We start from the raw sequence: 15,656 nt of genomic DNA on the forward strand, positions 1-15,656 counted from the left end.
GAGGTGGAAGCACCTCCTACACGGGGAAGGAGTGTGGAGAGGGCCCTCCGGCGCTGATCCAGCCCCACCCTGGAGCTCCATGGTTCCTTGTGAGGCGGTTCTTCCTGAGTTCCCTGTTTAGTTAAGTCAGTGGCTGAATCCTTTAATGATTCTAAGCAGCAAAAGGGGAAAGGGTGGGGGGAAGAATCAAGAGGCTTGAGCTGCTACCTCCATAGAAAGGTTTTCTGGCAGTTACACAAAAAACTTCAGTCACGTCTCCATGACAGCTCATTTAGTGCCCAGTCTACACCTAGCTGCAAGGGAGGCTGGAAAGATGGAGTCTTCCAGCTGGCCCCTTGATGAGTCAGGGGTTCTGCTGGAGAGGAGGAGGTGGAGCCTGTAGCCAGGTAGCCAACCACAGCCTGTTTTGATCAGTGTGCACGCAGCTCTTTGCAGGCTCTCTTGATTATCCTCTTAGGTGAATTCCTAGATGTTTGTCACTGCTTCAAAGAGTTTACACCTTTATATTTTGATTTATTTTGCCTATTTTGTATTCCCACCTCCCACATTGAGTGCTTATTTCCCCATGCATCTGCCATGGCTGGGCATTATCCATCTTTTTAACTTGGGCCAACATGATCAGTAAAACAGCCTCATTATTGTTTTATTTGCACTTACTGTGCCCCAGATGAGGCTGAGCATCCTTTCATTAGCTTTATGACTATTTGCATTTCTTCTTTGTGAATAACATTTCAGTTTCTTAGGCCATTTTTCTAATGGATTTTTTTAAAAACTTTTTCTTGATTTAGAAGAGCTTTTTATAAAAGGAACCCTTAGAAATTTGTGTTGATATTTTCTTTGTTGCCCTTCAGCTATATGTATTTTGTATTAGCTAAATCTGTTAGCATTTCCATTTGATTTTTTTAAATTTTGGTATCATAACCGCAAAGGGCTTCACCCCGTTTATTTTTTTCTAACATTTTTTGTACTTTTATTTTAATTTTTCATTTGAATAAATTCCATTTGGAATTCATTTTGGTTAAATTTGCTGTTTAGTTTCCGTCATTTTTTTTCAAATAGTGAAGTTATCAATCATGGGTTGGAATTTTTTTCCTTATCTATACTAAATTCCTGTCTGTGCCGGAGTCTTTCTGAAAGTGCTAGCATTTTTATTGGTTGATTCTTTTCCAGCGCTATGATGAAGAAGAAGAGCAGGCATCAAGTGAAGAGGACAGTGAGGAGGACAGCGGGGACACAGCGGACAAAGCCAGAGCTAAGCAGAGGTACAGTGTGGGGGCAGCGAGCCCCTGCTGCAGACTTTCGTTTATTTTTACTGTTACGATAATGCAAGATTTTCTTGAAACGGAGACAGCTTACACCTAGAGAGCTCTTGATGTTATTGTTGACTTAAAGGTCGTTACTACTTTAATAGTGTAATTATTTTTAGTGCATCTCTCCCTAGCTTGGCTTCACCTAAAGATCATTCAGTTTTCACAGTCTAGCGAGTGTCGTGCCCTTGCCCTTTGGTTCATACCGACCCTCCCGAGTGGTAGGCAGACTGTGCCTGCGCTCATCCTGCTCTTCTGTCTCCCCAGAACTGAGTCCCACTGCAGCGCTGTTCGAAAAGCTCTCTCAGAGGTTGGTGTCTCCTAGCTTATCAATAATTCCTTGTATTTGATGTCTTACAATATTTTTGGCATATAAGACCTGTTTGGTGACCTCTTAGTGTTTTATTACCTAATAATCCTGGTTAAGTTGGGATTGACAACACGATGGCGACTCTGCAGGACAGCATAGGTCTTGCAGGCCAGGCATGGGAGGAGCAGCAGAAGCTTCTCCTGGCTTAGTGAGCCTGAGCTCCCACAGCCTTTCTCGTGAGGGCTTCGGTACAAGGAGAGTAAATAATCTCATTCGTGGTATGATTTGAGAACTTGCAATTCTTCTCATTGATTCTATCTAAATTTTTATCATTTTGGAAGAGGCTGGCATTAGATTTCAGTTATTTAAAAAATCTGAAAATCTCAGAAAGATAAGAACCTATCTTAATCCTGTCATTTAAGACAATTACATAATAAAATGAAAACCCTCCACTCCTAAGTAGTAAGCCACCAACAGCTCAGGACGCGGCCATTCTGACCTCCTAAGGAGGCGCTCGAGGTGGGGAGGCGGGCGTGCACCCCACAAAGCACTGTCGGCTCCTTGGTGCCGTCAGTAGCTGGACCTTCTGTGGAGGGGCAGCGCACTGTGCAGCAGGACTGGGGCAGGTGTCTTGGGTAAAGCGTGTTCTTGAAGCCGCTGATCCAGCATCGCCTGCGCCCGGCACTGTGCACCAGGGCAGGATGCGGGACGGCACCTCGGGTCAGGGACGCCTCCGCACGTCCCTGTTTCCCGTTGGGGCCATCCTTGCTGTAGTGATGAAGGCAGGTGGTAGAGAGGTGAGGAAGCCGAATGGAAAGGAGCAACTGGCTCGTGCTTGTGCCCCCTCAGCAGGAGAACACCGTGGACGTGCTGACCACCATGGGCGCCATCCCTGCGGGCTTCCGGCCGTCCACGCTCTGCCAGCTACTGGAGGAAGGTACGGGGGTGGCCTCTGCAGCCACACTAAGCCCAGCTTTCCTCCTGCTGTAGCTTAGAACAAGTGGAAGAAGCTGCTGGATGTCACTTCTCTTCACAGCATGTCTTATCCCTGTCCCATGTGGCCGGGAGCAAGGACCCGATCCTGCCAGTGGCCCGCATTTGTCTGTGCTTTGGCTCCAGCGCTTGCCCTCCTCCCTTCCGCACTGGCCCATTCCCACACCAGGGTCCCCAGCAAGCAAGGCCTCCCTTTATCTGCTCTTCGCAGCAGAGACTTTGCTGGCGCTTCTGACTCCTTACCCACTCCTGTGTTCCCAGCCCTTGGCAGCTCATCTTGGAGAGGAGCCGGGAAGGGCTGGCCAGCTCCTGGGAGCCTGGGCTGATAACCGTGGCCTCTGCAGGGCAGGTTCTTCCTGGTCCTCCCGAGAATGCCCCGCTTCCGGTCAAAGAGTGCCTGCCTGGCGGCACAGGGTCCCTGGCGTCCACTGAGTGCCGCCAGCTCCCACGGTGCACTCACCCTTTCTGTGCTCCCCTCACCGGGCTGTGAGCTCCTGACCACGGCACGTCTCTGATTAGCTCCTAGCACAGCACAGGAAAGGGACTCAGAAGTGATTTCTTAACCAAATAAGTGATTTTATAGAATGTGTTCTTCCTGACTAATTATGGAAGAGGAATATAAAATGCTTCTGTGTTCAGAAGCAAAATGAGGGGCTGGGCTGGGGCTCAATGGTAGCGCGCTTGCCTAGCATGGGTAAGGCACTGGGTTCAACCCTCAGCACCACACGAAAGTAAGTAAATAAAATACAGGTATTGTGTCCATCTACAACTAAAATATATATATTAAAAGAAGAAGCAAAACTAATGGTTATGTTTTTTTAAATCTCTAAAAAAGTGCTTACATATTTCTGCATTTTACAGGAATATTCGAATAAATCATCTTTATCATGAGGCATGTTATTGGTCTAAACTCCTTAAGATCTTTCTTAAAACCATCTTAAGGCGATCTTTTATCAGTTTGTATCTTTAAATTATGTATTTTGTTTTAATACACGATTCTATTGATTCTATTTCGGTACATCTGTCTTGGAAAGCAAGTTGCCAGTAGGCCCCTTGGCATTTGGGAGGTATCTGTTTCCTAAATTTGTAGCATAATGTCATAGACATTTGGTTTTGAATTTCATTCTTCTTTTTGTAAGAAAATAAAGGAAAGTTGTTTTTGCAGGGAATCAGTTTCAAGCAAGTTATTTCTTGCGGCCTGAGCTCACGACATCACAGCTGGCCTTTAGAGATCTGATGTGGGATACCAAAGCAGGCACTGTGAGTATGGAATGGGTGAGAAACTGCAGTGTGCCAACTGTTGGCCCAGTGCCAGCATATGAGCACCGTGTGCGGTGACATAGAGTGGTTTTCATACACCAAGGCTTCGGCCGTGCCTGGCACAGATGAGGGCCTGGCAAGGCTTGTTGCCAGCTCTGGTGCTGTTAGGAGCCTGTTGAGAGGAAGTTACATCGCTGGGGCATGCCCTTGAAAGGGTCTTGGTTCCTCAGCCCCTCCTCTCTCCCATCTGTTTCCTGGCTGCCGCGAGGTGACACAGCATTCCACTGTGTGCTCCCTGCCCTGATGCCCTGCCTCACCACTGGCCCAAAAACAGTGGAGCCAAGCCACCATGGGCTGAAACCTCTGAAACCAGGACTGGATAAGCTTTCCACTTCAAGTTGATCATCTCAGCTCTGTTAGGGCAGTGGGAAGCCAGCTGACGTGGCCGCTTCCATCACCCTCAGTAGGAGCAGTCGTGATATTATTCTAGGGAGTGAAGAATTAGCAGAACTTCATGATACACTTTCTGGGTACCACTAAGAATAAAAGGTTCTTGCCATCCAGTGTTGGGAGTAGAATATGCTCTCGAAATTTTAATTCTGCTTATATCTGCCTATAACAGATATAGACTGCATGAGAGCACATCACTCCCTTCCTGTTTGCCTTTGACTTTTTCTCCCTTCCTTCCCCACAGCCTCAGGGGAAGAGTAAAGGGACTCTGTGGTCAGGGGTGGTGGGGAGAGGGGTGCAGAACTTTTTCCCTTTGAACCCGAGCATTGATTGGAACCTTCTTAGTATTAAGTACTGTACTGCAAGTCAGCAAAGATGGTCTGCTTAATGTACTAGTTCTTGAACAAATCACACTTACTTTTATGAACTTGTGTCCAGAGAACTAATAATTCAGCTCCCATTACTTAAATAAAAATGTGAGGACTGGAATTGTGGCTCAGTGGTAGAGCACCTGCCTAGTACATGTGAGGCACTGGGTTCGATTCTCACACCACATATAAATAAATAAAATAAAGATCCATTGACAATTAAAAAAATTTTTTTAAAGGGACAGATTATTAGATGTTGTCTTATCTTTTGCAACAATATGATTTATTTAAATTAAAAGACTCATGATCATAAAGCAGAATGCAAAGTTTAGCAAATTGAAGCTATTCTTAAAAAATAAAAAAAAAGAAGGCGAATTTATTCACAAACTGACCTTTACTGGTGAAATAGGTTTGAACAATCACAACAAACATTTCATTCTATGTCAAAGCATCTAAGAAGCCAAGGAGGAGGTAGCTGGGTAATATTAATGCCGGGCGTCCTGGTTGTCATGCTGGGGTGACCGTCTGCACTTCCAACATCGTATAGGAATGAACCTGTAGACTGGAATACAGTGATTCCAGGGTCAGGTCATATATTTTTCCTGCTGCTACTAACTGGTCTTCTCATTGTAGCTTTTGGGTAGTTACGAAAACTCTAAATATTTCAATTATAACCTTATGCAAAATTTTTCTGGGTTTGATTTTAAATGAATAGAGAACTCTGTGTGTGTGTGTGTGTGTGTGTGTCTTGTAAAAATTACCCTTTTTGTATTCTATGTATATTTTCCTAAGTTGTATTTTATAAATGATGCTTTGGAAATGCATTTGTATTACTATTAATAGTTTTTGTATTTCTCTTTCAGATTAGGTCAAGACCAAGTCGTGTTTCCTTGATCCTCACCCTATGGAGCTGTAAGATGATTCCTCTCCCAGGAACGAGCATTCAGGTTCTCAGCAGACATGTTCGCCTCTGTCTGTTTGATGGTAATAAGGTGAGCTTACTGAGAATTAAATCATCTCGGGAAGACAGAGAAGCACTTGGTGATACCACATATTAAATGTAGTGCACTGTGTGTGCAAGAACATGGTAACGCAGCCACACTGTTCTGACGATGTGGTTGCTAGCTCCTGGCTCTTTTGGTCACTAAGTGTGTGATGTTGGTACATCACAGTTAACCCCTATGGGCCTTAGATTTTTTTCACCTCCAGAAGGTGCTGGTGCCTGTCTTCTAGTGTTGCATACAGTTCAGGTCCAAGTGTGGAACATTGCATTTTTGAAAATGCAGGGAATATCCAGCTCCCCAGTCAAGATACAGAGCATCTCCCACCACCTCCCACAAGGTCTCCTAGTATTCTTTTCTGGTAAAAGCTCTTCCCTGATTCCTAAGAGACCTTTATTTTACCTGATATCAAATGAAAGTATGAATGACTTCTAAAAAATTAGTATATCTTTCATGAGATGCAGATTAAATGATGCTTAGGTAGAAATTTATAGCTTTAATTGCATATACTAGAAAGTGGAAAGGTTTAAAATCAGTGATCTAAAATGTGAACTTGAGACTAGAAACAGAAGAAAGTAGAAAGGAGGAAATAACAGAGTAGAAATTAATGAAATAGAAAACAGGTGAACAAAAGAGAAAATCAATAGAGACAAAAGTTGAATCTTCGAAGAGATTAATAAAATTGAAAGATGCCCAGCAAGACTGACCAAGATATTTTATAAAGAGGGAAAGAAAAAAAAATATCAATACCTCACATAGAAATAGAGACATTATCACTGATCCTGTGGACACTGAGGACAATAAGGGAAATTATAAGGAACTTTATACCAGTAAATCTGACAACATTGATGAAATAGATAACTTTAGAAAAAAACCATCATTTACCAAAACTGACATATAAAGAAATAGAAAATTTGAGTTTCTTTTTTAAAGAATTACAACTCTAATTAAAAAAATCTTCCTGCAAAGAAAACTCCCAAGTCCATTTGGCTTCACTCTAGTGACTTCCTGCAAACATTTAAAGAAGAAATAATACCCATCGTATGCAAACTCTTCCAAAGAATAGAAAAGGAGAAAACACTCCCCAACATATTTCATAAATCCAGGAAAAACATGATATCAAGCAATGACATTACAAAACCAGTATCCCTCATGGACATAGGACTAAAATCCTAAACAACATTCTCAAGTTGGATCTAGCAGTCTAGAAGGGACAGCAGGTCATGACCAGCTGGAGTTTCTCCCCATATTCAAATGTACACACCTGTGTAGTCAGCAATTAACATGTGAATCAGTCACTGTATTGCATCCTATTAATAGACAAGGAAGAAAAAATCATGTGAACATCTCAATAAGCATAGAAAAAGCATTCGACAAATTCCAGTGCCCATTCATGAGTTTTTTAAAAAATTCCGTACGATCTAGGAATTGATGGGAACTTCCTCAAGTTTGTAAAGAGCAACAAGAAAAACCTAAATTAGTATCATTATACTTAACAGTGAGATATTGAATATTTTTTCTCTAAGATCAGAAATAAGTCAAGGATGCTAAGAAATAAAAAGGTAATTTTTTAAATGAGCAAAAATTTGTACAGGACCTTCAAAAAAGAAAACACGAAAAACCAATAGGCATATGAAAAGATACCTAACATGTAAAAATTAGTATGGGAATGTTAATTAAAATCACAGTAAGAGAGACCCACTTATATGCTCTATAAAAGAAACCCACCTTAAATATAAAAGGTAGGTTAAAGGGAGGAGGACGGAAAAAGTTTACCATTCAAAAGATATTAATGTTAGGCTGGGAATGTGGCTGTGTTGTAGAGTGTGCCTAGCATATGCAAGGCCCTGGGTTCAACCCTCAATGCAAAAAATAATAATAATAATAATAATAATGTCGAACAAAGTAGATAGACACCCAGTCACCCAATGTTAGAGCTTCAAAACACATGATCTAAAAATTGATGGAACTAAAAAAAAAAAATGGGCGAAGCCACAGTCATAATGGAAACCTCAACACTGTTCTCAGGAATATACAACAAGCAGACTGAAGATTAGGAAGGACACTAAAGAATTGATTAACATGTTGACAAACTAGGTAGAATCAGTATTTGAACAGCACTTCACCTCCAAATAGTAAGTTGCACATGATTTTAGGTGTATGGAATATTCACCAAACTACATAGATGGTCCCAGCTCAGAAAATAAACCTAAACAGATTTAAAAGAATTGAAACCCATGTTTGAGCACATGAAATTAAGCTGGACATCAGTAACAGAAAGATACCTGGGGAAAAATCCTTAAACACTTGGAAATTAACAGATTTTTAAATAATCAATGAGTTAAAAGGGAAATTAGAAAATATTTTGTACTGGACAAAAAGTGGAAATGAAACAGTTAGGTCACTGTTAGCTAAAGAATAGGGGGGAATTCACAGTACTGGGTGAGCAGTTAGAACAAGCTCCTCACATCCAGCGACAGCCGCCTCCTTGAGCTGAGGAGCAGGTGCCAGACCTCAGCGGAAGTCCTCTGGGGAAAGGACCCCAGGGTGGGGAGCAGTGTGGCGGCTGTAGAGTCAGATGGGACGGGAAGTGTCTGGAAGGCAGGCAGCGTGAGCAGTGCTGCGTCTGTCCTCAGAACCGTAAGGAGGGGACAGGATGAGATTTACATTCTGGAAAGATCTCAGGCTCCTCTCTGAAGAATGGATTAGAGGGCAGCCAGAGGGGCAAGAGTGGGCCATTGGGGGCAGGGCTGGTCCAGCATGGCAGGCAAAGGACAGAGGTGTCATCTTCAGGAAGCAAATCTGGATCCAGCTGGCTTAGGATGGACCATGGCCCCGGCTTTTGCTGGACATGGACCTTGACCTTGCTCTCAGTTTCCTCATCCTGTACCCACCTCCTAGAATCAGCATGAGGATTAATCCAGTTAAGTAAGTAAAGCACTTAGGAGGATACGTGGAACTAAGTGTGACCCAGTGAGCGGTGACAATTGCCACTTAGATGGAGATGAGAGATGCAGGAGGTGAGGATGGACAAAAGTGGTGGTGAGCCGGAAGTGGAGGGTGGAGGGAGAGCAGTGTGTAGCATGGCCGTGGGTCTCAGACGTCCGCGCTCGGATGCACGCGGTGCAGCTGGGGAGCCCTGGAGGAGGACCGGGTTTGGGTTGCCGTGGTGGTTTTCCTGGCACAGTGAACACGCCTTTCTTTCCTCTGAACTTGGAGTGAGTGACGGTGACCCATCCCCAGGGCTACCCTCTGCACGCGGGCACTGCCACAAACGCGCCAGTAGGTGTCAGCAGTGACCAAGGAGAGGAAGAGCCTTTGGATGCTTCTCCCTGTTCTTTTCCTGGTATCATGTGAGAACATAAAACAAAAACTAGGATTTTATTTTAAAAACCTCAAAATAATGGAATTCATTTTATATCCAGATCCTATAAGTGAATTTATGAAATTAACTAAGTTGAGAAGTTTTAGAACATATTTAATAGTTACAGAAATACTCGTGCTGTTGGCTTTTTGAAGGCTTCTTTATTAAATCTAGCCTAGTTACAGATGAAAGCTGTGTTGTCAAGCCAGGGCAGCACCGCTTCCAGGACCAACCCTCCCAGAGCCGCCCTGTCACGCGGGCACCCACCGCATGGGGAGCAGCCTCTGGCTCTGCTGCTTTCTTTTCTTTTTTATTTCAATTTTTGGTGTTGGGGTTGGAGCCTCAGCTTTATTTTGGTTTTCTCTTCGTTCCCTCTCTTTTTTGTCCTCTGTTCTTTTTCCTGCCTTCTTACATGTTGCATGGACATTTCCGAGGACTCCGTTTCGAATGACCCGTGGTGTTGGGGGCTCTCTGGATGGCTCCATGGGTGCTTGCTCGAGGTGTCATTTCACACACACACTTGACCAGTGACCGGAGGCAGCATTCCGGTTGGAGATGTGCAGACTGTTCCTCCCTCTCTTCTCTCTGTCTCACTCCTTCCTAACTGTCTTACATCTTTCCTCCACATACAGTAAGAACCACTTCACACAGTCGTACAATTGCTCAAGTCATCAGTTGAGAACCTGTAGTATGTATGACTACACCAACACCAATTTCTGTGTTGAGATTGCCTTATTTCCTGTAGTTCTCTATTTTAGACTTGTTTCAAGCATGTCCAAAGTTGCTGATTGAAGCATTTTTTATTTGGCTACTCTAGAATCCTCATCAGTTAACCCTGCATCTGGGTTGCCTCAGCGTTGGTGTCTGTTGAACATCTTTTCTTATTCAATTTGGATTTTCCTGCTTCTTGGTGAGATGAATGCTGTTTCATTGAGTCCTGGACATTCGGGGTCTTAGGAGGCTCTGGATCTTAGAGTCCTGCTTTAAGCAGACCTCTGACATCACACTGGCAGTGCAGCTGAGTGCTGCCTCATTACGACCAGGTGACAGTGGCAGTCCAGGGTCCCCACCTGGCCTCAGCTCACACCTGGGAGGAAGGCGTGCCTCCTTGCCTCCGGGCCCTGCTGGTGTCAGGCTCCCCGCAGGCCTCCGCAGGCGACTCCCACTGTGTCGATCCTCAGAGCCTGTGATCCCTGGCAAGTCCACCTTCCTACTCAACCCTCAACACTGCATGCAAGGTAAACACAGGTTTGTGAATGTCATATATTGAATTTTACCTCAAAAAGAAGGTAAGTTAAAAAAAAAGAACTTTAGCTAAAAATCTGCATGCTGAAGTACTTGAGAGAAGTTTAGTGACATCTGTAAGTTTGCAGTGCATCAAAATTCAAGGTGAACTGATGGCCAGGTGATTGTGAGATGAAACGTCATGGTAAAAAGTTAATGGCAGAATCAGGGGAGGCTGTGTCAGTGTGGGCTCTGAGAGTCACTGAATTTGTCTCGTTTGACATAGTTTATGACTAACTACCATCACATGCTTTATCTTACAAACATGATTTAAATTCTTACATACTCATTAAGAAATAATACCTCAACTCATTTTCATCTGTTTTGCCAATAATAAGAGAAATAAAATGTCAACCTAAACCTCACACTGAGAATCTTTCTTATCTTGGAATTCTAATAGGGATGGGGGGACATTTACATGAATTTCACCTCTATGACATGTTTGGGATTATTTTTTAAGACTTAGTTTTTCAGTATTGTACTGAAATATTTTATCTAAAAGTTAAATATTTGGTGTTCCTTTGCAAGAGGTCCATTCGGCCACAACTTTCCAGAATTTTAACTCCTCTTTGTGTAAAGTCTTGATTCTTTTTGTGTTTCTTTGTTTTATGTAAATCGTGTAGTGAACTTCTTGCATATAGTATTTTATTAGACATTAAATTGCACGAAGGACGAGTTAGGGACATAGCTCAGTTGGTAGAGTGCTTGCATTGCAAGCACAAGGCCCTGGGTTCCAATTCCCAGCACCACACACACACACACAAAAATTGCACGAAGGATATCATTTATGGACCTGGAGGTTTTTTTTGTTTGTTTGTTTGGTTTTGGTTTTTTTTGTTTTTTTTTTTTTGTTTTTTTTTTTCCTTTTTGGTACTGGGAATTGATCCCAGGGGCACATCCCAGCCCCTTTTGGCATTTTATTAGAGACAGGGTCTCGCTGAGTTGCTTAGGCCCTCACTGAGTTTCTGAGGTTGGCTTTGAACTCACAATCCTCCTGCCTCAGCCTCCTGAGCCACTGCGATTACAGGCGTGGCCGCTGTGCCCAGCTCTGGAAGGAAACTGGCACTGTGTGTGAGCCTTGGCTTTGTCCATGTTAGAGACAAGGCTGTGGACCACGTATAAAATGCTTGCTGGGTCGCAGCTCTTCCTGAAATGTCACTTACTCTCCTAGTAAGCCTGTCTCAGACATTAAGTAGTTTACTGAATATGGTTATTACTGGCACAAGGGCATAAGTCTGAACCCATTTTACCAGTCCTTCATTGTTTTATTAATACTAAGTATTGGAGCACTTGTTTTCACCAATTATTTTAAAAGCTATATGCATGCTACATTTGACGTAAAAAGAAACACAAACGTGACAGAACTGCATGAAGTCAAACACAGAGCTCCCTCCTCTCCCTGGGCTCCACCGATGGCCGCTCCTAACTCTCTGGGACCGGAGGGCTGCTGTTTCAAAGCACTTGTACAGTGTGATTTCAACAGGAGCATCTTTCAGGTCCTGAGCAACATTCACACTGTGAGGGCCACGTGGCAACCCAAGAAGCCCCAGACCTGGACCTTTTCTCCCCAGGTAAGAGCTGCAGAGCGAGTGGAGTGGAGCGCCCTTCTGTACCTCTGGGCATGCGCCAGTTAGACCCAAGGCGAGGCTGTCACTGCCTAGCGCGTTTAGCACAGAACTCACGGGCCAGGTTTGAACCTTCATGTTCCTCAGTGTTCTAGGAGGACTGCCATAACAATTACTCATGTTTCTGACTCACCGAAGTTACGATTCCAATGAATCATCCTATTCACTGGATTTCAATTTTAGGAAATGCCCATTTGATGAAAAATGAAGACAAGAAGATGAAATTTAGGAAGTGAGGTGTTTTTCAAAATTGAAGTCTTCTGACTGTGCTAATGACAGTTTTCCTCTGATTAAAATCAGAGGTGACGCCTGGAGGACCAGTACTCAGGGACGTCGGAACTGGGATGAGGTTAGGGTGGCCCCCAGTCAGGGTTGCACCGATGCTCATGGATCAGGTCTCTGCTCTTCTTATAATCCGAGCTGTCTGCAGTTCCCCGTCTCCACCTCCCAGGTCCTGTTACCTGAGTGCTTACTTCCTCCCACTGCCAACTCCCTTTGTTACCGCACCCTCCAAACCCTTCATTACCCTTCCTCCTGTCGCATCAGAAGATCCTAACACAAATGGAGGTTCAGGGAGTGGGCACAGGGCATGTGTGCAGCTTTGCTTAACTACAGCACAACTAATGTTCAGTGGCATGTTTAGTGTAGCATTTTCTGGTGCTTTCCTGGAATATAAAGATGAGCTTCGGGAGTGATAGCAAAGTGCTCGTTACCTCATTGAATGAACTCAAGCATCTTCCCATGACCGCATACTTCCTAGGCACGTGAGGTTTTATTTGTATGTTAGCACCAGGCCCTTGGGTGCCTGCCTGTTTAATCCTCAGAGTAGCCCTGCGGGGCAGGCGCAGTGGAGAGCTGTGGTTCAGGCAGGCTGTGAGGACCGTGGGGCTCCAGGTGCTTTGGGAAACACAGAGGAGGGGGTGTTACTTCTAGTCCTTGGACCTCGGGAAGGTTTTGTAACGGGAAACCAGAAAGGCGGATGTGCTGTCCAGGGTGAGCAACATGTTCCAGGCTGGCTTCAGGAAAGCCGAGCATATGTATGTGTTCAGCCCTTCTGTTTACAAAGGTGAGCAATTGGCACAAATGCCTTATAACGTATGCCACGCTGGCCTCGGCACCTGGGGGCCCGCTTGCAGTGTGTATGAATTATCAGCCCCTGCTCGAAGCAAAAAGTAAGTGAAGGTGAAGATTCTTCCCTTCAACGGAGGAGTTGCGTGTCTTGATCAGATCAGTGGCATGGATAAATCCAGTCCTTCTGCTTTTTAATTTCCTTCTAGGTCCCTTTCTCAGAAGGCAGAAGCCACGCACCCTTGGGCAGGGTGGGACGCCCCTTCCACTTTGCACTTTGCCCAGTAACCTGAGTTTTTTATCGTTCCAGGTCACTGGCATCTTGCCATGCTTGCTCCATGGAGACTGTTTTATCAGATCCAATTCTTCATCTCCAGACCTTGGAATATTATTCGAACTTGGAATTTCTTACATTCGCAACGTATGTTGGTTGAAAGATCAATATCACTTTCTACCAGTTAAAAGGGAAGTGCTGGGCCAGGTCCGTGGCTCACACCTGTCATCCCAGTGACTCGGGAGGCTGAGGCAAGAGGCTCTCAAGTTCAAAGGCAACCTCAGCAACTTAGCTAGACCCTAAGCAACTCAGTGAGACCCTTCTCTAAAGAATAAAAAGGGCTGGGGAGGTTGCCCAGTGGTTAAGCACCCCTGGGTTCAATTCCCAGTGCCTCCCTCAAAAAAAAAACAAAAAGACACCCCTGGGTTCAATTCCCAGTCCCTCCCTAAAAAAAAAAAAAAAAGACATGTCCGAGGCGTGCCTGTGTAAGTGAGCCCGAGAGGATGGCCGCACAACGGAAGCCTCATCTCGAGGAGCAACAGTGGCCGCGAGTATGATGTCTAGGCACTGCTGCTTCTCAGTGGCACTGATCTAAGGGATCTGCTTACATTTATAGCATCAGCGAATGCCGGAGCTTTTAAAGAGTAAGAATTCAAAACAAGGGACTTTTCAGAAAGTGACAGAAACTGCCGGTGGCATTCCAACACAGGGGCCCATCACCTCCGCCCTGCAGGGCTGAGCGCGCTTCGCGGCATAGTCGCGGGCCCTCGTTAAGAGGCCCTGTGGAGGGTGGTTCTGTACGGGGAGCCCCAGATGGTGGAGTGAGGGAGACAACTGCTGTGCGAGCAGTTCACGTCCCCACGGTCCCTCAGCACGTGGCAGGCGTGGTCTGCAAACCTGGGCCACGTTACCCAGAGCCACCGTGGGGCACCCTGTGTACCTTCGTCCCGCGCCTCTCAGACAAGTACACCCGGCGTGTCGCAGGTGGGTCAGGCGGGAGAGGAGCAGGCCCCAAGCCAGCCCCAGTGGCCTCTGGCAGTTTCAGGGGTTCGAGGGAGAAATTTTGACAAAATGTGAGTGTCCCTTGAAGTGCCACCTTTACCATGGGACTCTGCCACACTTCCTCTTCTGGTGAAGGACTGTTCAGCCCTGAGGGCAAAAGCCGATCTTGCCTTTCAAAGGACTTGGCAGTGCTTACCATTTGACTCTCCGATTTTGCCTCACTCTTGTGTTCTTCCTAGTCCACCGGGGAGCGGGGAGAGTTGAGCTGCGGCTGGGTGTTTCTGAGACTCTTCGATGCCAGTGGAGTTCCCGTGCCAGCCAAGTAAGGGGCGTGTATTCTGTGCAGTTTTGTAAGTTTGTAGAAGTTTATTTTTTAGGGTCATGGCACCTTAGGTTTGTTCGTTGGCATGTCAACAGCTTTTGGGGAGAGGGCTTAATGTTGATTTTAGTGTCGTATAAAGTAGCACGTGGGAGGAAGAAAGGACACACAGGATGCGTTCTTAAATATGCCTGCACTGGCTGGCTGCAGGGGCTGTGCCCTACGGTACTGGAACACACCAGCATGCTGAAAACACAGTGCAAAGCTAAGTCCAGGTCCCCAGTCCTCTGCGATCCTCTGCAGGACATTGAAATTACAGTGGCAATCATGTAAGCAAACTTAAACTTTAATAGCAAAAGGCAGCCAGGCAGAGTGGCTCCTGCCTATAATTCCAGGGGCTCAGGAGGTTGAGTCAGGAGGAACTTGAGTTCAAAGCAGCCTCAGCAAAAGTGAGGCGCTAAGCAACTCAGTGACACCCTGTCTCTAAATAAAATACAAAATAGGGCTGGGGATGTGGCTCAGTGTTCGAGTGCCCCTGAGTTCACTCCCTTGTACCCCCCACCCCACAAGAAAAAAAAAAAAAATAGCAAAAGGCAGGCTAGAAGCAAATATTGTCATGCATACCATAAAATCCAAATGTTATTAGCCCTAACATTAAAAGAACCCTTGAAAATTAATAAGTAAAAGATAATGAATATTTATTTATTCATTTGTTCCAGGGACTGAATCCCAGGATGCTTAACCACTGAGCCACATCTGCAGCCCTTATTATTTTTTATTTTGAGACAGGGTCTCACTGAGTTGTTGAGGGCTTTGCTGAGTTGCTGAGGCTGGTGTCAAACTTGGGACCCTCCTGCCTCAGTCTCCTGAGCCACTGGGAATACAGGTGTGTGCCACCACGCCCAACTTAGGTGAAGTTTTAAAGGTGTAAGTCTGGGACATACACAGGACATTCACAGAGGGGTACAAATGGGCAGACAGTAGGGGGATGGTGATCGAGGTCCCAGGGTGCTGGGCCCCACTCTGTGTCG

The 15,656-nt window shown here is 45.1% G+C and overlaps 1 protein-coding gene across 5 annotated transcripts in view; it reads left to right on the forward strand.

The window, feature by feature from the left end:
• The window catches only part of NPHP1 (nephrocystin 1), a 47,743-nt gene that overhangs the window by 16,662 nt on the left and 15,425 nt on the right, over positions 1-15,656 (forward strand). For 2 of the 5 annotated variants that reach the window (XM_079110658.1, XM_079110660.1), the window contains exons 7-14: positions 1,171-1,262; positions 1,575-1,617; positions 2,467-2,554; positions 3,776-3,870; positions 5,552-5,680; positions 11,834-11,908; positions 13,341-13,451; positions 14,546-14,628. In XM_079110658.1, the coding sequence (XP_078966784.1) occupies positions 1,171-1,262; positions 1,575-1,617; positions 2,467-2,554; positions 3,776-3,870; positions 5,552-5,680; positions 11,834-11,908; positions 13,341-13,451; positions 14,546-14,628 (716 nt within the window). Of the gene's footprint in view, positions 1-1,170; positions 1,263-1,574; positions 1,618-2,466; positions 2,555-3,775; positions 3,871-5,551; positions 5,681-11,833; positions 11,909-13,340; positions 13,452-14,545; positions 14,629-15,473; positions 15,512-15,656 lie in introns of those variants that run through there. The other 3 variants (XM_079110659.1, XM_079110662.1, XM_079110664.1) reach the window with 3 other exon arrangements.

Source organism: Sciurus vulgaris (genome assembly GCF_902686455.1).
Source record: "Sciurus vulgaris genome assembly, chromosome: 14".
Classification (NCBI taxonomy): Eukaryota; Metazoa; Chordata; class Mammalia; order Rodentia; family Sciuridae; genus Sciurus; species Sciurus vulgaris.